We start from the raw sequence: 22,336 nt of genomic DNA on the forward strand, positions 1-22,336 counted from the left end.
TAACTTAATTCTGTGAGAACATTAACTTTCCAAAATTTTTAATTTGAAGTAGTGTTCTTATGCAGACGATTCATTATAATCTTTTCTTGGTAACTTATTTATATAGCAAATGTAGATTAGATTGACTGTTTAGAAAATGGCTATAAGAGGCTACAAAATCTGTGGTTCCTTTGGGTTTAAGCACTGAATTATGTGTAGGGAATTCCACTAGAAGGTTAACAGGCCTAGACTAGGGAATGGGCATAAAAACAAACTTCAGTTTAGAGAGGCATTTAGAGCTATAGTCTAATAGGGCAACTGTGTGCATCTAAGCTTCTTCAATGTGCAGAAATGAATGCTAATTTAGCTATGAATCAGACAAAGCTTTCATAATATAGACATATACCTTGAGAACCTTTTATATTGTTGTAGATCTAGCAGGGGATAATTCATAACTGCTTCTGATTGCTTAAAAAAAAAATTCTATTGGAGAGATGAATATAGAGAAATACCAAATATCTGGACTATTTTATATGAGGTTGACTTTTTTTTTTTTTAAAGGGTCAGGACACATTCCTATAAAAGCCAGTTAATAAAATGACTGCAGCAAAATTCCATTGACATAAAAGTTAACATGAGTAATGTATTTTACCCTAGGAACCCTCAAGGAATGAGTAGTTGGAGTGAAATAAATAGCAACTCAAATGTACAGTGTGGAACTAATAACAGAGATGGAAGACATCTTAATACAGACTGTGAAATAAATAACCGATCTGCTGCTAATATAAGGACTCTAAAAATGTCTTCTACTCTAGGTATGTTCTAAAATCTTCTAATAATTTTAAGTCTTAGTGCAAATAATTCTGATCGCTGCACATTTGGGAAAACCTTGTTTGATGAGCAAAATGTTCAAGTGCCTAATCATGAAGCTGATGTTTTTCTAATGTCCAGTAATTACACTGGACTTCAGAAGTTTAATAATGTGTCATTGGTACTGTTTTGTTTCTTCCTCTCCCCCCTTCCAGACTGTCATAACAGGGAGGATGACAAAGATATCGACCTACCCCAAGGGGAAGACGACGAAGTGGAAGACGATAGAGTTAGTGAAGATTCCGTATCTAGCCATAGAAGTAGCCTGGGTGATGCTGCTGGAGACGCCGAGTTTGAGCAGAAGATCAATAGGCTTATAGCTGCCAAACAGAAACTGAGACAGTTACAAAACCTTGCTGCTATGGTGCAGGTATTTTATGAGTATAAATCTGCACAGAAATATAGCATTCATTATTTCCTGTGATGTATAACTTTTAATAGGGAAAAACACTATTTAGAGTAACATTTAAAAAGCTCATTTTTAGGCTGGGAAAAAGAGATTCTGTGTGATTTTTCTGCAGTCAGGGGTGATACTTCTGAAGTTCAAATCTGGAATTTTCTTGGGGGATGCTAAACTAACAGAAGAATAGTCTTAATACTTGGCACTGGATTATGAAATATGAACCATTAAGTCTAATACTTTTTTAAAATAATACTGCTCTGCATTTTTAAGCTTATAATGTATATTCATCAGTTATAGGTTTTGAATCCTAGGTTTTGCAACATTGTTCAGTCAATTGAGGAAAAATTACTTGGTTTCGATCAAAATCTTCAGATGTTGCAATATGTTTGAGTTCGGGTATTTTGGTTTGGGTTTAAGGGGGTGTTGTTGGTTTTTTGGAGTTTTTCTTTAGGCTTGAGGGCCAGCTATGAGTTGCAGTATTTTTATTTTAGAATATCTCATGCTAATTTAGTGACGTTTACTAAAACATCTTTTTATCAATCTAATGTCCCTACAGAGTGTTTACATTTGAGCACCATCTGATTCAGTGTCTGTGTACTGAATACACATAGGTCTATCAGAAACGTAAAGGCTTTATGTGAGAACTCTAAAATCAATCTTAATTAGAACTAAAGATAAAGCTATTCAGACTGCTTAGTTTTGAAAAATTAGTTTGGCAAACTAAACTTGTTACATTTTATGTATCAACTTGATAAGGGCCTAACTGCCTTTCTGACATCCTTTCAGGATGATGATCCAGAACCTCAAGCAACAATTGCAAATGCATCGAATGTTGGTGACTTGTTTTTGGGTGAGATGGAAGAGACAAAGCAACAACCAAACAATGTCCGAGCCAGCACCAACAAGTTACAAAAGGGTGCGGGACTGAATGAAAAAGCAAGGTATGCCTTTGTCAAAGGATAGTAGAATCATGCTTTAGGCAACTTCTTGCCAAGTAATATGCAGTTAACTTATTTACGCAGAGAGAAGTTTTACGAAGCTAAACTTCAGCAGCAGCAACGGGAGCTCAAGCAGTTGCAAGAAGAAAGAAGAAAACTGATTGAAATTCAGGAAAAAATTCAAGTGTTACAGAAAGCTTGTCCTGACCTTCAAGTAGGTAGAAAGTATTTCTTTGCTTTCCTAAGCTGTTGAGCAACAAACCAAAATATTTTTCTCACCATTTTTTCACTATAGAAATTGGTAAGAACTTAAAATGGGTAATCTTTGTATACTGTAAGCAGCTGGTCTTCTAAGCCTAGAGAAGAACTCCGGTTACCTCACTCCACTGTAGGTTCTTGCTCAGCGATTGCTGCATCAAGCTCCAGTTTCACTGAATTTTGTTCTCAAAAGCCTTGTTCTAAATTCTTCAAAGACAGAGAACCTTGTGTCTTATCTTTAGCCTGAAATTTTTCTCTCCATACGTACTCTAGCCACTTCACTCTTCACTCCTCTTGGTAGTCACTTGCAAGGTCTGGTACTTTGAAACAACATTGTATCTCGTAAACGAGATCAACGCTTTCTTTGTATTCAAACTTAATTGCACAATATTGTACTGTTTCTCATACTCTTTGAACTTTTTTTTCTATGAAGTGAGCAGTAAAGTATCAATACTGTGCATCTACAGCATTATAGAATAGTATATTACATAAAAATAAGTTTTGTTGATTCCTGTCTAAGTCCTGAAATAGTATTTGATTTGAAAATCTCTTTTCAATGAATACTAATTCTCCTATCTCATAAAACCTGAATGGTGTTGGGTTTTAACAGCGGGTAAATTATAGAAAGCTACTGTACTCTATTTTGCCATTTTGCTTTCTCTTCCAGTTGTCAGCTGGCCTGGGCAACTGCCCAGCGAACAGGCAGATTTCACCAGCAACCTCAACTCCAGGCATGAATGAGTGTAATGCAGCTGGCAAGCCTTTGCTTGAATTTGATGAATCTGTACCAGTAGGCAATGAGGTATTTCATACTTGATATTCTGTGACATAAGTTTAAAAAGGAAAAAAGTCTAGGTAACTTGGACACTTTTTAAAGTATTTAGCGTGGGAGTGGAGCAGTAGCCATTTTAGCAAAGTATGTATAACTACTTTGTTTCGTTTCTGAAAGAAGTGAATACTGACCCGAACTGACAAAGATCTTCCCCAAATACAGCAGTTGTTGCCAAATATTAATGTGGAAGTTGGAAGAATTTTGAATTTGTACTGTGAACATTTGATAGTGTATACCCCAGGCAAGTCATCCATGAAGAAAATGATGGCCGTATTTGAAATCTAGTTTCTTCTGTGCATCTTCTTTCCTCTCATCCTCCAAAATACATGCTTTAAATAATGATCTGGATATTGCTTTCTGAAAATTTTGCTAGCATTTGTAGGTGTGGAGGGATATGTGATGAAGAGCGTTTCCTGGCTAGACTTGACATATGAAACAAGTATCTGAAAAATACCGTTTTAAATAAACTTTGTGAGTTGCATCAGCGTTCTTGTGAATTTTTCTTTAGCAACTCAGGTGAGGACGATTGGGCAATGCCTGTACCGTTGTCATTAAAAGAGAACTTTTCCTTCACCAAGAAGAGAATTTCAGAACTTTGCCATCTTCCAAATAAGCATTATAGGACAGCTTGTCCCTTTTCACTAAATAAAGGTCTGAATTCTTCCTGCTAAAAAGAAACGGTCTCTAAAATGAATGTGCTGATGCAATTGCTAACACTCTACAAACAGCCTGGGTTACTAATTATCTAAATAGGTATGGGGTTTTGTTGGAAAACTTCTTAGCTCCAGCACCACCAACTAGTTCAGTTGCTTTCAGGCTTGAGTACATTGTCACCTGCCTGCCTCCGTTAAGTCTGTGATTGCCAGTCTAGTTCACTTAAACAATTGGTTTTGTATGTTACACTTTTTCTATGTTTGTGAAAGTATCTTGCCATTTATACTTTCACTGTATCTAATTTAAGGTAGAAAAAGGCCTCTTTCTACCTGTACGTTTCCTTTTATGTGCTCTTCTTTTAAATCACGGCTTCCTTAAATCCTGTTCAAATGTACACTGCAACTTTCTGCAGGTTGCAGAACATCCTTGTTGTATCCTCTACTTTATTATTAAAGAAATACTTGGCACAGTTTTCAGATTTCTCCAGAGGGTAGTATTCTGTCATGCTTCTTCAAGAGCTAACAATGCATAAATTATGTGATAAAACAATGTTGAATGAAACATGCACTGCTTTTCTTAAAAAATCCTGTCCTGTAATGTTTAATTCCTTCTTAGATTTTGCAGTATTTGGGATAAATAGTAAACATGGGATGTATTTTGCACCTTTCTGTACTGTAACTTCAGTTACAATGCAATACAAATACCTGAACAAAAAGGTATCAGTGTAGTATCAAATACTGACATTTTAATGTGCTTTAGATTGTATTTATTTTGTTTATAGTCTAATGTCTTCCATTTTACTGCAAATAGTTATGGTCTGAGATGCGAAGACACGAGATTTTAAGAGAAGAATTGCGACAGAGGAGAAAGCAACTTGAAGCTTTAATGGCTGAACATCAGAGGAGGAGAGAGCTCGCAGAAACCATATCTACTGTTGCTGCATCTGTTAAAAGCGAAGGATCAGAAGCTCAGCGAACTCCACAGCAGAGCAGGACTGAAAAGTAAGAATATGAGTCACTGTGTGTTAGTCAGTGGGCGCTTCTGTTGTTTAGTGAGGTGTCAGTCTTGGAGCAGTTTCCTGTTTTCACTGAATGTGATGATATAACAGAGCAGTAAATTAATTTCTTGACTTCCAAGTGACTGTAAGATGGCAACTTGCCAGTTTTATGGGCTTTCCCAGAGTATTTAGTCTCCCCTGCTCCATAAATGGTGAAAAATCACCTAGGGAGAGGAGAATGTGTGGAAAATGCCAAATGCTCTGAGTAATTTTTCTTCATCTCTACACCAGTTATAACAGTAGTAAAGTAATAATTTTCCAAAACAGTAAGTAATTTTATTTAACTGTCCCAGTATCAGAAGAATACTCTTTTCATTTTGCACTGCTGATAAAATGTTTAAATTAGTTTTGTTGCAGCTTGATTAATTGGAGATGGACAGACTTGTAATTGTGAACAGATGGTTTTATTAATTTGTTATAAACCCAAAAAAACCAACCAACCCTTCCTTTCCCAAACATTCCTCTTTTTTTTAATCTTTTTTCCTTTTTTCCTTTTTTTTTTCCTTTTTTTTTTTTCCTTCGTTCACTAGGACAATGGCAACCTGGGGAGGTTCTACCCAGTGTGCACTAGATGAAGAGGATGGAGATGAAGATGGTTATCCCTCTGATGGAGCTGGTCAGGCAGAAGAAGAGGAAGAAGATGCATCAAGTTTGAATGACAGTTTCTCTGTTTATCCTAATAACATACCAGAAAATGCATATTTTGTTAAAGAAAACAAGGATAGGTTGGTGCCATTACTTATTGATCTGTTGCTCGTCAGAGTATATTTGGAAGGGGTGGGAGAACCATTGCATTAACTCCGAGACGTCCTTTTACAGCAAAATGAAATTTTTTTCTGCTTGCTAGGGAGCAGTGTGCAGTGGCGCGTTCTTGTCCGAGTCTCTGTAGCTGAAATGTGTATGATTAATTTGATTATTTCATCTGTTTTCGGCCATATTGAATGTCTGCCACTGAGCTCTCCAGTTGTCTTGCAGGAGCTCTGTATGTTCCCATGTTCTTTTAATCAGTTTAAAAGATAATCTATATGAAACTTTTGTCATGATATTGATCAGTCTCTTCAAAAAAAGTAATTCAGAGAATTAAACTAACTCTGAAATTTTTGCTTTTAAATTGTTGACTTTTGCAGCTTTGAAAACTGTTCCTTATTAGATGTTTTAATGAACATGAATATTTTTAATATTTAATATACCTGATTGATTTCCTTAAGAAAAGGAGTAAGCTTTCTGTGACTAAATGAAAATGCCATGTTAAATGTAATGTATCTCTCTTTAATTGATTTCTTCTGTTTTTGATACCAAAATAACTTTAGTAGATAGTGGCCTTCTAGTCAGGAGCTGGGCTGCTTAATCCTTAGTGTATTACATTGGTGGCTTCTATTTTCATCTGAATACATATTATATATCAGTAATGGATGATACTAAAAATAAGACTCAGAAATATCCTCAGCAATTCTTTTTTCGACAGAGGTGGTTGGGTGGGTGGCTGTTACTTTCCGTTTGTTTAGGATAACGTTAGACTGACAAAATCACATGGGTGATTACCTCACACACTGAAATGGCCTGTGACATGTTGAGGAGCCGGTGTAATTCGAGTAACGGAAGTATCATTAGAAGAAGCTGTTTGAAATGTGAGCTTTTGTCCTCATTCTTCCTATTTTTCCCCACCCAGGTGGAAAAATTGCCGTCCTCTTTCAGCAGATGGGAATTATCGTCCATTGTCTAAGGCCAGGCAACAGCAAAACATAAGTATGCGACGTCAGGAAAACCTTCGGTGGATGTCCGAACTTTCATATGTGGAAGAAAAGGAACAATGGCAGGAGCAGATTAATCAGTTGAAGAAACAGCATGAATTTAGTGTCAGCATTTGTCAAACTTTGATGCAGGATCAGCAGGTAGATGTGAAGAACAGTTATTTTGCTGTTCTTTTTTTTTTTTTTTCCCTAAATATTTCCAGCAATAACTTCTGGTTTTGGTAATTTGGTCACTGTCATGTATTTTCTTTCCACAGACCCTCTCTTGTCTTCTACAGACTTTGCTTACAGGCCCGTACAGTATGATGCCAAATAATGTTGCATCTTCACAAGTACATCTTATTATGCATCAGTTAAACCAGTGTTACACTCAGCTGACTTGGCAGCAGAATAATGTCCAAAGGTTTGTTGGCTGTATTAGTGTTTGGCTGGAATTTGAAATGTTTCAGTAGCAGAGAACGTGGTTATGTGAATAAAAGATTACAGGTAATGGTTAAATATGAGATCATTGAACTTCTGAATCGATTACAAGCTTTTGAAATTGTATACAGTATTTTTGGTTGGTATTTTCACCACTGCTTTATTGCCTTTGAGGTGGTTCATTTTGAGTAATCTTTAGTGAAGAGAACCAGAAGTTGGCATCTCTACCAAAAATTCTCTTGCAGTAACTTCATTTGGCTTTTTTGGTTTAAACTTGCTTTCCTTGAATATGCTTTTATGTCTGTAGTCTTCGCTAGACTACCTGGCAAGAGTCTGGGTTCTAATGCTTTTATGGAAAGATGGTGCAAAAACTTTTTGTCCTTTCTTAGTGTTATCAGTCAGAACTTATGCTTACTTCCGCTCCATTTGGATTTACTTTTACCTTCTGAATAAGGATTTTTTTGTTTTTTTTTTAAAAAAAAAAAAGAAGGTAATAGTCATTTTAATTCATTGCATGAAAGCTCAAGGTTTTCAGCTTTGTTTTATATTTGGTAAGCGATATATAGTTACTGGCCTCTAATACAATATTTTAAAGTAGTTTCAATGCCACTTCTGCAACTATTTTGTGTCTTTGAGTGTTTCTATTTAAGTTTCCTTTTCAACCTGCTTATTTTTTTAGTATCTGGGATGTTTAACTTCTCTAAACATGACCACTGGTACAGAGCAGTTGATTTTAAAACTCTTCCTGTCTGCTGCTCAAGATTAAATACAAGTTGTTTTTTCTTGAGGTTTTTCTTTTTACTAGCTAAATGGAGTAGTTCTTTATGTACGTTACATGGGGCAGGTGAAATAATATGAATCTCAAATTACTTGAGTATAAATTTACAGCTTTCCCTTAGCATTCTTTTTTTTTTCCCAAGTGCTTATTTTTCCTTGTTTTCAAGGTTGAAACAAATGTTAAATGATCTTATGCGCCAGCAAGAAGAGCAACAGTGTCAAGAAAAGCCATCCAGAAAGGAGAGAGGCAGCAGTGCACCACCACCCCCATCTCCTGTTTTCTGTCCGTTCAGCTTTCCTCCGCAACCCGTAAACCTCTTTAATGTACCAGGATTCACGAATTTTTCTTCCTTTGCTCCAGGTGAGTATTACTGAAGATGTGAAAAGTAAGATGAGTTTTGAAAATTTCCATTCCCACATTTAGTTGAAATCTTAATGTGAACTTGCTGGAACTCTGTGACTTTGCCTTTATATTAAAATGGTCTTAAACAGTACTCGAATGAGTCTGTATTATCCTAGCAGAAGTTTGTTAATGTTTATTGCTGAGCAGTTGTAGATTTTGACTTCAGTAGGAAAAGCAAGACTTTCTCAATAAGAAGTTGGGTTATAGTCAAAAATACCCACGATAAAGTTAACATTTTAAATGTTCTTCATCGAACATGAAAAGTAATGTTTGAAACATTTTACATACCTTCAGCAATCACTTAGAACATTACTAAGTGAACCTTCTAATTTTAAGGTAGCGCTCGGTAAATATTTCTTTTCATTAGAACTTTCAGCGCTCAGTTTTGTTTGAAATGCCTGGAGGGTGTTGCTAATTTTTGCTCCCATCAGAGGTACAGGGTGACTGTTGGCTTGGATACAGCGTTCCTAATCTCATTACCAGTAACCTGGTAATACCAGGTATTACCAGTAACCTGGTGTCCTTGTCCATAGCGGGGTGGTTGGAACTGGATGATCTTTAAGGTCCCTTCCAGCCCAAACCGTTCTGCGATTACCAAATCTACTTTTACTGTTGAATTTGAAATGGGAGAAAATACAGTATTTTACTATATCACTAAAAGTTGTTAAAGCTGGCTTAATATATTTCAGCTTTTTGAGGAAAACAGGAAAATAGAATAGATGTAGATTGTAGCTTCCAGATTCTAAAGTTTTCTGTGAAGGATATATTTCAAATTACAGAGAACCTACACAGAAGGATAGTTATGTTCAATTTCCCACTACTGTAAAGGTTCTAAAGTTAAAATAAGTATTAGGAATTTATGACTTCTTTAGCCCTGTGAATACTTGTATAATTGGAACTTCCGTGTTGGTTTGGTCGTTAAAAGTATTGGTAAGTTCTTCATGCAGACAGAACTCTACCTTTTTTTGGAATTGATGTCATTTTTACCTTCACTTTCAGGAGCTTTTTATTGAGGGGTCTTAAAGTACCTTTGTCTCTTCACTGATGGGATTGTAGTGGCATGTGTAGTATCCAGCAATGTTTGAAACCTGCTTTTAAAATAAATTCTGATTATTGCAGTACTTCCAGGATGAAAACAGTTTTTGCTTGCTTCCCCCCTGTATCTTTGCTTTATAAATTTGTTGCCGCACAATATGTCTCAAATTTTACTTTTATCACACAGGTAAATGAGGTAGTATCTCATGACTCTCTTTTTTATTTTGTAGGTATTAACTATAATCCAGTGTTCCCTTCTGGTTTTGGAGATTTTGCACACAATATTTCCCCACACAGCAGTGAGCAGCAGCAGCAGCAACATCCTCTAGATCATAATGTTTCTGGGAAAACTGAGTATATGTCATTCCCCAAACCTTTTGAAAGCAGTTCCTCTAATGGAGCAGAAAAACAAAGGTATTTAATGTCACAGTGCAGCTCTCCTTTAATCGTTTTTCGTCCCCTTTCTGAGGCTTGTGGGAATTCATCATTCTTTTAGGGAGTTTATTGTAGTGGAATTGCCAAATGAGCTTTACTTTTGCAGTTTCTAGTTTAATTTTTTTACTTTTTTTTGCACTAAAGTGTTCTGCTTTTCTGTATGTTAACTAGTGTATCGTTTCATGGATATTTTAAGATTGTATATACTGTTGGAGTGGTTTTGTGATACTTTTTGTAAATGGAGGAAGATTTCATTTCCATCTTTCGTAAAACAGCTCAGTTTCAAAGAATCATGGAACAGTTTGGGTTGGAAGGGACCTTTAAAGGTCATCTAGTCCAACCCTCTTGTAATAAGCAGGGACATCTTCAACTAAATCAATTTGCTCAGAGCCCTGTCCAACCTGACCTTGAATGTTTCCAGAGATGGGGCATCTACTACCTCTCTGGGCGACTTGGGCCAGTGTTTCACCACGTTCACAGTAAAATATTTCTTCTTTATATCTAATCTAAGTCTCCCCTTTCAGTTTGAAGCCATTACCCCTCATCCTATCGCTCCACTCCTTGATAGAGTCCCTCCCCATCTTTCCTGTAGCCCCTTTACGTACTGGAAGGGGCTATAAGGTCTCCCCGGAGTCTTCTCTTCTCCAGGCTGAACAACCCCAATTCTCTTAGCCTGTCCTCACGGCAGAGATGCTCCAGCCCTCCGAGCATCTTTGTGGCCTCCTGTGGACTTGCTCCAACAGGGACCTGAGGGCTCCAGAGCTGGACGCAGTACTCCAGGTGGGGTAGAATCCCCTCCCTCGCCCTGCTGGCCACGCTGCTTTTGATGCAGCCCAGGATGCTGTTGCCTTTCTGGGCTGCAAGTGCATATTGCTGGGACATGCCCAGCTTTTCATCCACCAACACCTTCAGGTCCTTCTTGGCAGGGCTGTTCTCTATCCCTTCACCCCCCAGCCTGGGTTGATGCTGGAGGTTGCCTCAGCCCAGGTGCAGGACCCTGCACTTGGCCTTGTTGAACCTCATGAGGTTTGCATGGATCCACTTGTTGAGCCTGTCCAGATCGCTCTGGATGGCATCCTGACCCTCAGGTGTGTCAACTGTTGGAATAACTACAGGATATAATTTCAGTGAATGCTTAGTTTTTGTGCCACAGTAGATTGTAATGAATGTTGCTTTAAGAAATGTTCTGTCCTATGCCACTATGTGAGCACAACAATGGCTGCATAAGTGTATTCAGGTTGAAGACATTCACATTTATTGCTGATTCCAGACATCTTCTGTTTTCCATTTGCAAGGATTCTCACTGTATGATTATTTTTTTTTCCAATGGTCAGTTGATGACTAAGTAACTAGGGCAGGTAACTTGCATTATGGATAAAGGTATTTGCCTGGTAATACATCCTTCTTCTATCTAAGAGACTGGGTTATATATTGTGGTGTTTCCTTTTTTCTGACAGAAAGAGTCATAGACAACCTGAAGACGAAATGGAAAAAAGATCAACTTGGCTTAATGATAGCCAGGAAGTGAAAAAAGATGATCAGTCTCAGCTGAAAGCAGGTTTTGCAGCTTCAGTGCAAAACGTTGCTTCCGGTCATAAAAATCAGCCTGACGTGAGCAGGAGAAGAGAGTTTGATGAAGAGTCTTTGGAGAGTTTCAGCAGCATGCCTGATCCAATAGACCCCACTACTGTGACAAAGACATTCAAATCTAGAAAAGCATCAGCACAAGCCAGCTTGGCGTCAAAAGACAAAACACCCAAATCAAAGAATAAAAGAAAGAGTTCTTCTCAGCTAAAAGGCAGAATTAAAAATACTGGTAGGTTGTAAAGTAGTCTTAGATACGGCGGCAAACTCAGCTTGGATTATAATCCAAGAATTTACTCTCCATAAATGGTACCTATAGTAATGAAGATAAGTAATTGAAATACAAATTCATTTTACATAACATATGTAAGGTTTTTTAGTATTTCAGTAAATAAAAAGCATAACTGATGAGGACATCATGGTTTGAATGGATAGTGGATGCAGATAGACTTAAGATTTGGAGTAAACACCAGGAAAATCTTCCTCTTCATTACGTTTTCATGTTCAAACCGGGTGACTTGCTGAAAGATGTGCTTCAGTGAAATATGAATGAGAAGAGAGGGACAGTGCACGTATAGTACTGTTGGGGTCACTGAGGATTTAGGGCTACTGTATGGCTTCAGTGTACAGAAGAAAATTTTTGGCTTATAAGAGCATCTTTGAGATTGCCCTTGAATAAATTTTGAAAAGTAATAAAACATTTTGTACGCTGTTTTTTTTTTATTTCTTCCTTTCCTTCTCTCCCATTAGGTTATGAAAGTGCAAGCGCTTCTAGTGTGTGTGAGCCCTGCAAGAGCAGTAAAAGCAGACACTCTGAAGAGGTGGTTCATGCAAAGGTGTTCAGCAAAAGGAATCGGGAACAGTTGGAAAAAATAATTAAATACAGTAGATCTACAGAAATGTCTTCAGGTATTCTTTTCTGAATGTCACTAGTTATTTTGTGAACTTCTCTGGGTAAAAGACCTCCAGACTTAGTTGCTAGTGTATTATTTAAAAGCAGTGTACTATGACAAGGAGACAATACGGAATATTTAGCATCTGGATTTTGCTTTTTAATTTCTAAGGAAGCATAAAAGTTTGTAAAAAGTTGGGTATTGATTGCTTTTGGGTGTTTTCTGTAGATTAGGTACTTGATTAAAATAATTTAGAAGCAAACCTGTTACTGTAAAAGAAACAAAAATCTCGCCAACCAAAACCGTCACCCATTTGTTGGTGGTTTTGTGGGAAGTAACTGCACAACAGGTGACACTGTTTAGTGTTTAAACTACATTCCCTACTGCGTACATTTTCTTTCTGTTCATGCTTAAAGGAGCTCTATCAAATACCATTCAAATTCAGTCTTATAACATCACATAAACCCTTACATTTTTGCCATCTGCACTGCTTTTCTTGCGTCTAGATCATAAAAATATTCTCTTCTATGTCTTTTTAGGTTCTGCCAGTACCTTTGTTTTGTTTGAAAGATGCAGAGATTTTAGTCACTGTAGCACGATGTACAGCTTTGTCGATGTAGCTGTGTCCATACTAAGAGCTGTTTATTGACGTAATAAACTGTTAACCAGTCAACTTCTCGCAATAAGCAGCTTTGCTGTGGTTTGGATCACTAAAGCAGTTTTCCTCCTGCTGTTTTGTATAGACCCTGTCTTTATTTCTGGTGCGCATTTTTTGTGTTTATCACTGTCTATCCCCACTTTCCTACAGCGCATGCTAGGAGAATTCTGCAGCAGTCTAACAGAAATGCATGCATTGAAGTGCCAGGTAATGCATTCACTGCTCAGCTTCAACAATGTCCTACTACTTTTATTTTTTTCCTCTTAGCTTTGGGCCTATAACTCAGACTGTTTAGCAGATGTTCAAACTCGGCATTATTGCAGCACCTTCTCTATAAGCAAGGCAAGAGAAAGATGCTTGTAGTTTGCCCGAAATGCAATGATACAAACTCTTTTGAATTGTAGTTGTGAAGAATGTGTTTATCATGTTTTTAGTCACAATTACAAGTGGAAAATAGGCAGGTAGATGCTATAAAAAAATTCAGTAGGCATTTTTATTATGTTTAAAAGCTACTGTTATGTTTTATTAATGGAGGAGGGAAGCAATTTCTAGTGACTTATTCAAGGTTCAAAAAGCTTACCTCTACGCTTAAAAATAGTGGTAGACTATTTGCAGATAATGAAATTGCACGGTAACATTTGCTGTATCGCTAATAATTTTATTAACTTGAATACTAACAAATATGCATCTGTTAAACTAAGCTGAGTTTTCCAAATGTAACTTTTTTCCATTCAACACTTGCCAAAATACGTATGTAATAACTGTTGTGATGCAAGGATAATCCTTAATTTTCAAAGGAATGGGAGATTCATAGGGGAACACATTGGCTTCTCATACATATGTAATAGGGCTTAAGGGTAAGAGGTTTTATGTGAGTCTCAGAAGTGATATTAGACATGTATGAGAACGTAGGATTTACGCTTGGGGGGGAGGGGTGGGAAGCAGTGCCTTTCTTGAATTCAGTCTAGAGCTTTCTTAATGTTGTTGCTTGTGTTGCAAGAATATGGACTACTTGCATTATGTAAACTTGAGACCTTTGGCTATCTCATTTGAAAGATCTTAAAACTCAATTTTTGGTGTTGAATACCTATTCTGAAAGCAACACTGTGTGTGCAATATTCTCTTTAGTAAATACTTTCTAAAGGTATTGTTCAGAATTGTAAAGAAAATAATTTCTGTGAATGCTTTACATTTTATTTCATATGTGAAGGATTGCATGAAGTGTTATTTCAGAATGTTTACATCTTCGTTGCCCTTCAGCAGATGAGTAAGCTTTAAAAAAACAGCTATATAATGGAAGCTACAATAATTGAGAGATGATTTGGGTACCTGTAACTTGCATACCAAATAAACAGCTTGCTTTCAACTGGCTGCATGTCAAGGACTTAACGAGTTCCTTTTTTTTCTGCAGAAACTGGTAGTGATCTTTCTATGTTTGAAGCTTTACGAGACACAATTTATTCTGAAGTGGCAACACTTATTTCTCAAAATGAGTCTCGTCCTCACTTTCTTATTGAACTTTTCCATGAGCTTCAGCTGCTAAACACAGATTACCTGAGGCAAAGGGCTCTATATGCTTTGCAGGTACGCATGACATTTTTGATCTTGTGTGTGAATCAAACAAATCTTAGATCCTTTTTTACAGTATAGATTTATTATCTTTTCCAGGATATAGTGACCAGACATATATCTGAGAACAACGAAAAAGGCAAGTGCACAAAATCACTGAATTCTGCCACGTGGATGGCATCAAATTCTGAACTCACTCCCAGTGAAAGCCTTGCTTCTACAGATGATGTAAGTTTTCAAGTTCAGATGCTAATTTCCTGTCAAGTTTTCCTATCTTTTCAACTTACGTGCATGTGTAACGTGTACCGAAATATTCATACTAGCGATCAAATTTTTCTAAAATTCATATCAACTTACATGGACTTTTCTAAACAAAGAAATGCAAGAGAATATTAATGCAAAGGGGATTAAACACACTAGGATTCTCGATGCTGGAAATGAGTGTGTCAGGGAGGAACAGAATGTGGACAGAGACACAGATTGGAAACTGATACTCAAAAAGAGTCAAAATCCTCTTGTGAGTAAGGTCAGGGCAAGTATTGATCACAGGATTCCCAAGGAATTTTTGCTTTTTTGTATTTAAGAAATCAGTGATACCTCTGTACAGTTTCTTACATATTTTATAGTTGAAGTATTTGAGACAAACATGGTAGAATCACCTGATGGATTTATACCCTGAAAGTAAGGTTATTTCCCAGTCAAGCAGCCCAGTGACAGGTCTTGATACCACAGCTGGCTTGGTCACACATCTGTGAGAGGGTGGTGCATTCCTGCTTTGTATTCAGTTCTTTGGTGTTTTTTTAGGAAACTTTTGGCAAGAACTTTTCTACAGAAGCATGTCAAGATTGTGAACAAAATGATGCAGACAATGGGAGTACTATGTCTACATCTTCAAATTTTGAACCCTTTGCCACTGATGACCTTGGTAAGAATGATGTGATTTACAGTGTTGTGTTAGTCCCTCCCTCCTAAAATGCCTGCAATTGTCTACTCTTAAATAGTCTAAAAATTCCTTGATTTTTTAGTGTGTAACCGCATTTTATAAAACAACACTTAGAGAAATTAGCCACTTGTGAAACACTTGAGTTGTTCGAAGTGTGTAATAAAATATTATAACTCAACTGTGGTTATATGTAGATTTCAAAAGTTGTGGCTTTGAATTCGTTTTTATCATTGTTTACTTATGTATCAATTGAAAACTTTTTATTTAGATTAAAAGGTGTTTTTATTCTAAATATAGGCAACACAGTGATTCACTTAGATCAAGCTTTGGCTAGGATGAGGGAGTATGAGCGTATGAAAATTGAAGCTGAAAGTACCCTTGACTCTGAGGGCTGCTCTAGTAATTTTCAGGGTGCTTCTGCTGCTAAATTAGAAGGTATGCACATATATACATATTTTGCTTAGTTTTAGAAAATAATTATTCTAAATATCAAGAATCATTTAATTGGCTGACTTGCTTTCCTCTTCATTTCTATTGAAAACTTAGCAAAGTTTCAAAGGATCTTTGCATACTTAAGTATATCTGATTTATTTTTAAAAAAGGAAAATATATATTTTTGGATTTGGTATTTCTTTAATGTTGAGTGTCTTAAATGTACGTTTCTTTTAACGAGGTCCAAGTACCAGTGAGTGTCTTCCTGTGCCGGAGTCAAGTGACGTTTCTGCTGTTCCGTGTCCTCGTATAGATACTCAGCAGCTCGACCGGCAGATTAAAGCGATTATGAAAGAGGTCATTCCTTTCCTGAAGGTAAAAACTTTTTTCAATAATGTGTGAATTGGGAGAACAGGAAAAGGACCTGCACAATTCCATAGAAGAACATTATTTTAAATGGATAACTTGTATCTTAGCAACAGCTCCAATAAGTATGTGTTAAGGTGCAGACCTTGCTGAGGATGAGGTAAGGATTAAATACTCCAACAGAAAGGTTTTTAATAGGAGAAAGAAATGCTAAGGTTTCTGGATTTGGTGGATTTGACATCAAGAATAATAGAAATTTGGTCTTTGTTTGGAGCTGACCAAATCAAATAGAAATGTTTGAGAACGTGCTTTTGAAATATCCATGTAATCTCCATGCTCCCTTTTACAGTATGTGCAGTGCATAAGCTTAGCTTTGATGAATAAGGTACTTTTTTGATACAGGTTTTAAAAACTGTCTATATTGTTGACACGCCACAGACTCAGTGCACAAAGGCTTCTGTTTTGTTTGCAATTTTAAGGCAGCTTACAACAATAGATACTTAACATAAACTTTAATACACCTGAGTACACAACCACAATGTATGAAGATTCTTAGTTTGTCCAGACGTTAAAAGGTGGCATGTACTTATGCATTGGAGAAGTGCAGCAAAGCTTTGTGTGTCATGGCCGGTCAGTCATTAATGAAGTATATTTGCTGTAACTGTGTTCTAGTTAGTTTGTTTTGTGAGATGGGTTAGGACCTGTTCATGGAGTGCTCCTTCAGTAGAAAGGTGATTTTGTTTGTAACTGAATTTCAGTATTTGACTCGATGGCTATTTTTTTTATTTTTTATTTTTTTTTAATTTTTAAGTGGTAACTAAGCTTGTTTTATGATACTTGTTTAGGAACACATGGATGAAGTATGCTCTTCTCAGTTACTGACATCAGTAAGACGTATGGTCTTGACTCTTACACAACAGAACGATGAAAGTAAAGAATTTGTGAAGTTCTTTCATAAGCAGCTTGGCAGCATACTGCAGGTCAGTAGTTTTTCGGTGGTGTTTTGCAGCACTGTTGCAGCTTGGATAATGAGCAACAGATAAACCATCTTCCCTGAAGTTACATTTTACAACTGCTGTTCTCCTTCAGGTTTAATACAGCAATGAGGTATTACCTTCTTTTCTAAAATTAAAGCTTTACTATGCACAGAACTTATTTTCCATCACTGCCAGATAGTGAGAGATTTATCTCCTGCCTGGTGCTGTCATCAAGGAGAGCTCTGGTGATGCTCTTTGTTGGACGTTTTGTGTAAATTCCTGAAAATCAATAGACTTCTTTTTCTCTCCCTTTCTCTCTCTCCCTTTCTCTCTCTCCCTTTCTCTCTCTCCCTTTCTCTCTCTCCCTTTCTCTCTCTCCCTTTCTCTCTCTCCCTTTCTCTCTCTCCCTTTCTCTCTCTCCCTTTCTCTCTCTCCCTTTCTCTCTCTCCCTTTCTCTCTCTCCCTTTCTCTCTCTCCCTTTCTCTCTCTCCCTTTCTCTCTCTCCCTTTCTCTCTCTCCCTTTCTCTCTCTCCCTTTCTCTCTCTCCCTTTCTCTCTCTCCCTTTCTCTCTCTCCCTTTCTCTCTCTCCCTTTCTCTCTCTCCCTTTCTCTCTCTCCCTTTCTCTCTCTCCCTTTCTCTCTCTCCCTTTCTCTCTCTCCCTTTCTCTCTCTCCCTTTCTCTCTCTCCCTTTCTCTCTCTCCCTTTCTCTCTCTCCCTTTCTCTCTCTCCCTTTCTCTCTCTCCCTTTCTCTCTCTCCCTTTCTCTCTCTCCCTTTCTCTCTCTCCCTTTCTCTCTCTCCCTTTCTCTCTCTCCCTTTCTCTCTCTCCCTTTCTCTCTCTCCCTTTCTCTCTCTCCCTTTCTCTCTCTCCCTTTCTCTCTCTCCCTTTCTCTCTCTCCCTTTCTCTCTCTCCCTTTCTCTCTCTCCCTTTCTCTCTCTCCCTTTCTCTCTCTCCCTTTCTCTCTCTCCCTTTCTCTCTCTCCCTTTCTCTCTCTCCCTTTCTCTCTCTCCCTTTCTCTCTCTCCCTTTCTCTCTCTCCCTTTCTCTCTCTCCCTTTCTCTCTCTCCCTTTCTCTCTCTCCCTTTCTCTCTCTCCCTTTCTCTCTCTCCCTTTCTCTCTCTCCCTTTCTCTCTCTCCCTTTCTCTCTCTCCCTTTCTCTCTCTCCCTTTCTCTCTCTCCCTTTCTCTCTCTCCCTTTCTCTCTCTCCCTTTCTCTCTCTCCCTTTCTCTCTCTCCCTTTCTCTCTCTCCCTTTCTCTCTCTCCCTTTCTCTCTCTCCCTTTCTCTCTCTCCCTTTCCCTCCCTCTCTCTCTCAGTATAGAGTTTTAATCAGTAACTTGATAAGTTCTGTTATGTGACTAGAGACTCTACTTAAAATCTAAGATGTTAAACCATATCTTTTAAAAAGTATGAGCTAATATATACCTAAGTAATACTGAGTTATTGGGAACATGACAAGTACTTAGTCTTTGAAGTTTGAAAGCCTGTTTCAAAAACTGAAGAATTATTTCTCTTCACAGGATTCACTGGCAAAATTTGCTGGTAGAAAACTGAAAGATTGTGGGGAAGATCTTCTTGTGGAGATCTCTGAAGTGTTATTTAATGAATTGGCCTTTTTTAAACTCATGCAAGACTTGGACAACAACAGCATTTCTGTAAAGCAGAGATGTAAAAGAAAAATAGAAACTACTGAAGTGATACAGTCTTACACTAAGGAGGTTTGTTTTATTATATTTTTGAAAAATGTAGCTTTTCTGAGTTTCCTGAGTATCTGTATTTCCTAAACTACTTTGAGTACCTTAGTTCATGAGTTGTGTATATGTCTTTTTACAAATTAGGGCTGTGTAGTCACAGTAGTGCTTGTGTTAGAAGCATGAACTATTTTTCATCAGTAAGGGAGATGTCCTGTATTACAGATGAGTGTCTGTTAAAGGTATCGAGTTGCATAGAGTTTTTGTTGTTGCATAGACCAATTGTTGTTGGTAATTCAGAGAAAATGTGGTTTAATGGTTATATGTGCACATAGTAAGGAATAGTCAAGTCTTGAAATAGTATTAACATCTGGAGCCTCTGAGGAGTTGCTGTGGTTTAACCCAACTAGGCAGCTGAGCCCCACGCAGCCACTGGCTCACTCCCCACTGGTGGGATGGGGGAGAGAATTGGAGGAGAGGGAAGACTCGTGGGTTGAGATAAAGACAGTTTAACAGGTAAACTGTGTGCACAAGCAAAGCAAAACAAGGAATTCATTCTCTACTTCTCGTGGACAGGCAGGTGTTCAGCCATCTCCAGGAAAGCTGGGCTCCATCACGTGTAATGGTGACTTGGGAAGACAAATGCCATCACCCTTCCGTCTTCCTCCCTCAACTTTATACACTGAGCACAAAGTCACATGGCATGGAATATCGTTGGGGTCAGCTGTCCTGGCTGTGTCCCCTCCCAAGTTCTTGTGCCCCCCCAGCCCACTCGCTGGTGGGGCGGTGTCAGGAGCAGAAAAGGCCTTGATGCTGTGTAAGCCCTGCTCAGCAATAGCTGACACATCCCTGTGTTATCAACACTGTTTTCAGCACAAATCCAAACCATAGCCCCGTACCAGCCACTATGAAGAAAATTAACTCTATCCAAGCTAAGTATTTTGACAAGTGGTGGTTCCAGTTCATCATCTCTCCTGTTATGCCTACAGCTTTCTTTGCAGTAGCTTAGTCAAGCACCATCTTCACCAAAGCTGAATAAGTCCTATGAAGTCATCAAATAGTTGGGTTGTTGGCATGTGTAGAAAGTATCACTTTCTAGACTTAAAGTGTAAAATATATAAAAACTTTTCAGAAATATTTGAGACTGTAGTATGTATTCTGCTCTAACAAAGTTAGAGTTTGGGTTGGTTTTTGCATCATTTACGTTATTAAAGACATTGCGTCACCATTTTCAATGTCAGTATTGCAGGTTTGAGGAACATAGCTTTATTTAGTAACATGAACTATTTACAAAACAAACACTAAACCAGATCATGTTCATATACTTAAATGGGACAGGTAACTACCTCAATGTTTCTTCTTGCTTAGTATAGTTATGACTTCAGTGTCCTTTCATCTTTCTTTCAGAAACATAAATACCAAAGCAAACTTCAACTCATTTAAAAAGATCAGTGGAAGGTATTTTGTGAATCTGTCATAAAGTCCTTTAAGTAGTTTTAAGCATATCATCAGCTATTCAAGATAGTTGAACTTAGATATACCAGTATTATGGCTAGTGTGTGAGAGACTGTGGAGTGTCTTGGAAAGAGACTGGAGAAACACTCTGAATCCAGAATGATTTGGATGTGACCTCTTATTTTATCTGAAGTTGCTCATTGGGTCTTTGTTACATAGTTCATAGACTGCTATGAGAGTGCACGCAGCCAACTTACATCTAGCATTTCTTCTCTTCTGGAAGACAGAGAGTTAAGGTCAATGTTTGCCTTGTTGCTGTGGCAGCAGTTCAGACTCAACAGAGCCAGAACTGGTAGGTCCTGGTTACTTTGGACAGACTCACACAATTATCTCTATGTGGTCTTCTCACAGCTTTCCAGTCTGGGATCCTGATGTGGACACATCTCGTCTTGCTTGATTTTGTGGCTGCCTTGAGTCCAGTAAACTGACTGGTTTTAGATTTCTCACTGACAAGCACAACTCTGTCTTGACCGGAGCTGGCCTGTCTAAATCTATATGTTAAATCTGATTTAACCCCAGACTGGAGAATTATCCCATGTAAACATAATTGTTTTAATAAAAAGAGCCAACACAATTTTTGGTAATATCTCGCAACTCTAAAAACTCTAAAATTTTGAAGACATCTATGTAAACATCTCTCCTAGTGTAGAAGTCCCCGTGACTTGTTGCCATTTTGAGATAGCGGTTCTTGTAAGATTGGCCTTTCTGCCAGGCTTTCATGAAGCCTTAGTTTGGATCAGTATTTCAAAATCATTTCAGTTTAGAATTGAAGACAGTTTGTGTTTCTTCTAGGCAAAAAAAGGTCTCCAGGTGGATGTTTGTTCATCTGCTGAAGATGCCGATGAGGACAAAGTATGTTTATGCTTCTCAACTGTCTTTATTCCTCAGATAATTTCACAGATCACTTAGTCTTTCTGTTTTCTGTCATATAAATCCACTGTCCATAAGTAGCCCATTTCCCAGTGTTTGTAAATTTATTAAACATCATGGGTTTTATCTCCTTTCTGTTACTTTCAGTGATTTACTTGATCAAAGTAACAAGGTAAATGATAAATTCCCTTTTTTAATTTGAGTTGATGGTCTGGAAAAGGACTACCAGAAAAATCTGCCTTCATCAATAAGTCTTTATTATTACATGCATTCAGTAAACATGACATGGATACCAGCTCCCTGGTTGCTCTGGGTTTTATTCCTGTTTCTGCTGCTGAGCCATTACCAGATAAACACTGTTCGATGCATTTCTTATAAAATATTATCTTGTTACCTTTCAAGAAGTGCACTCAGATCAACAAAGAGTATTAAAGATGCTTTTATTTATTGTTGGTGACCTTTATGTGGCATGAGCTTTGCTTTAGGGCTGACAATTTGAAAGTCTAAGAAGAGCAAAGTTTATGTTGAATGCTACGCAAGTGAAATAGAATAATTTGTGGTACTTGATGAGCAGCTTTAGGATAGGATCTTGTTTTTCCTTTCAGTATTCATTTTCTGTATTTTAAAGAAGACAGACCTGTTCTGAAGGTGTTTACTGTGGGATTTGGTCTGGGGCTGTTGCCTGTATTCTCACTCAGAATGTAGTCATTCCTTGAAGAATTAAGTGACAAGGCCAGTAAATGGAGACAGTGTTTAATTATTTTTAGCAATTAATATTTTCTTTTTTAATGATACAGAATGAGTTGTTTTACTTTTCAGTAGAAGGCAGATATTCTGAGTTGGGACAAATGGTACTTGAGGTCTTCAGAGTCCAAGTCTGTGTGTGCTCTGAGTATTAAATATTAGGGCCCAAAACGTCTCCCTTTTCTCTTTAAATTTGTTTTGAAAACCACTAAGAAATGATTGTGTTCTGTCACACTGCTTTGGAAGTGAAAGTGGGAATCTCTATGTCACTTCTTATGGTTGCCAT

At 37.6% G+C, this 22,336-nt stretch overlaps 1 protein-coding gene across 3 annotated transcripts in view; it reads left to right on the top strand.

Annotated features, from left to right (window-relative positions):
* Positions 1–22,336, top strand: part of PCM1 (pericentriolar material 1) — a 39,544-nt gene that overhangs the window by 11,704 nt on the left and 5,504 nt on the right. Inside the window, exons 11-31 of one of the 3 annotated variants that reach the window (XM_074154832.1) lie at positions 637–794; positions 1,005–1,219; positions 2,039–2,193; positions 2,275–2,404; positions 3,116–3,250; positions 4,745–4,935; positions 5,522–5,716; positions 6,661–6,883; positions 7,000–7,145; positions 8,107–8,300; positions 9,608–9,800; positions 11,282–11,628; positions 12,147–12,305; positions 14,359–14,531; positions 14,616–14,744; positions 15,321–15,441; positions 15,757–15,858; positions 16,133–16,266; positions 17,103–17,237; positions 18,751–18,948; positions 21,229–21,288. In XM_074154832.1, the coding sequence (XP_074010933.1) occupies positions 637–794; positions 1,005–1,219; positions 2,039–2,193; positions 2,275–2,404; positions 3,116–3,250; positions 4,745–4,935; positions 5,522–5,716; positions 6,661–6,883; positions 7,000–7,145; positions 8,107–8,300; positions 9,608–9,800; positions 11,282–11,628; positions 12,147–12,305; positions 14,359–14,531; positions 14,616–14,744; positions 15,321–15,441; positions 15,757–15,858; positions 16,133–16,266; positions 17,103–17,237; positions 18,751–18,948; positions 21,229–21,288 (3,493 nt within the window). Of the gene's footprint in view, positions 1–636; positions 795–1,004; positions 1,220–2,038; positions 2,194–2,274; positions 2,409–3,115; positions 3,251–4,744; positions 4,936–5,258; positions 5,262–5,521; positions 5,717–6,660; positions 6,884–6,999; positions 7,146–8,106; positions 8,301–9,607; positions 9,801–11,269; positions 11,629–12,146; positions 12,306–14,358; positions 14,532–14,615; positions 14,745–15,320; positions 15,442–15,756; positions 15,895–16,132; positions 16,267–17,102; positions 17,238–18,750; positions 18,949–21,228; positions 21,289–22,336 lie in introns of all 3 variants that reach the window. The other 2 variants (XM_074154833.1, XM_074154835.1) reach the window with 2 other exon arrangements.

This window comes from Numenius arquata, chromosome 10 (genome assembly GCF_964106895.1).
Source record: "Numenius arquata chromosome 10, bNumArq3.hap1.1, whole genome shotgun sequence".
NCBI lineage: Eukaryota > Metazoa > Chordata > Aves > Charadriiformes > Scolopacidae > Numenius > Numenius arquata.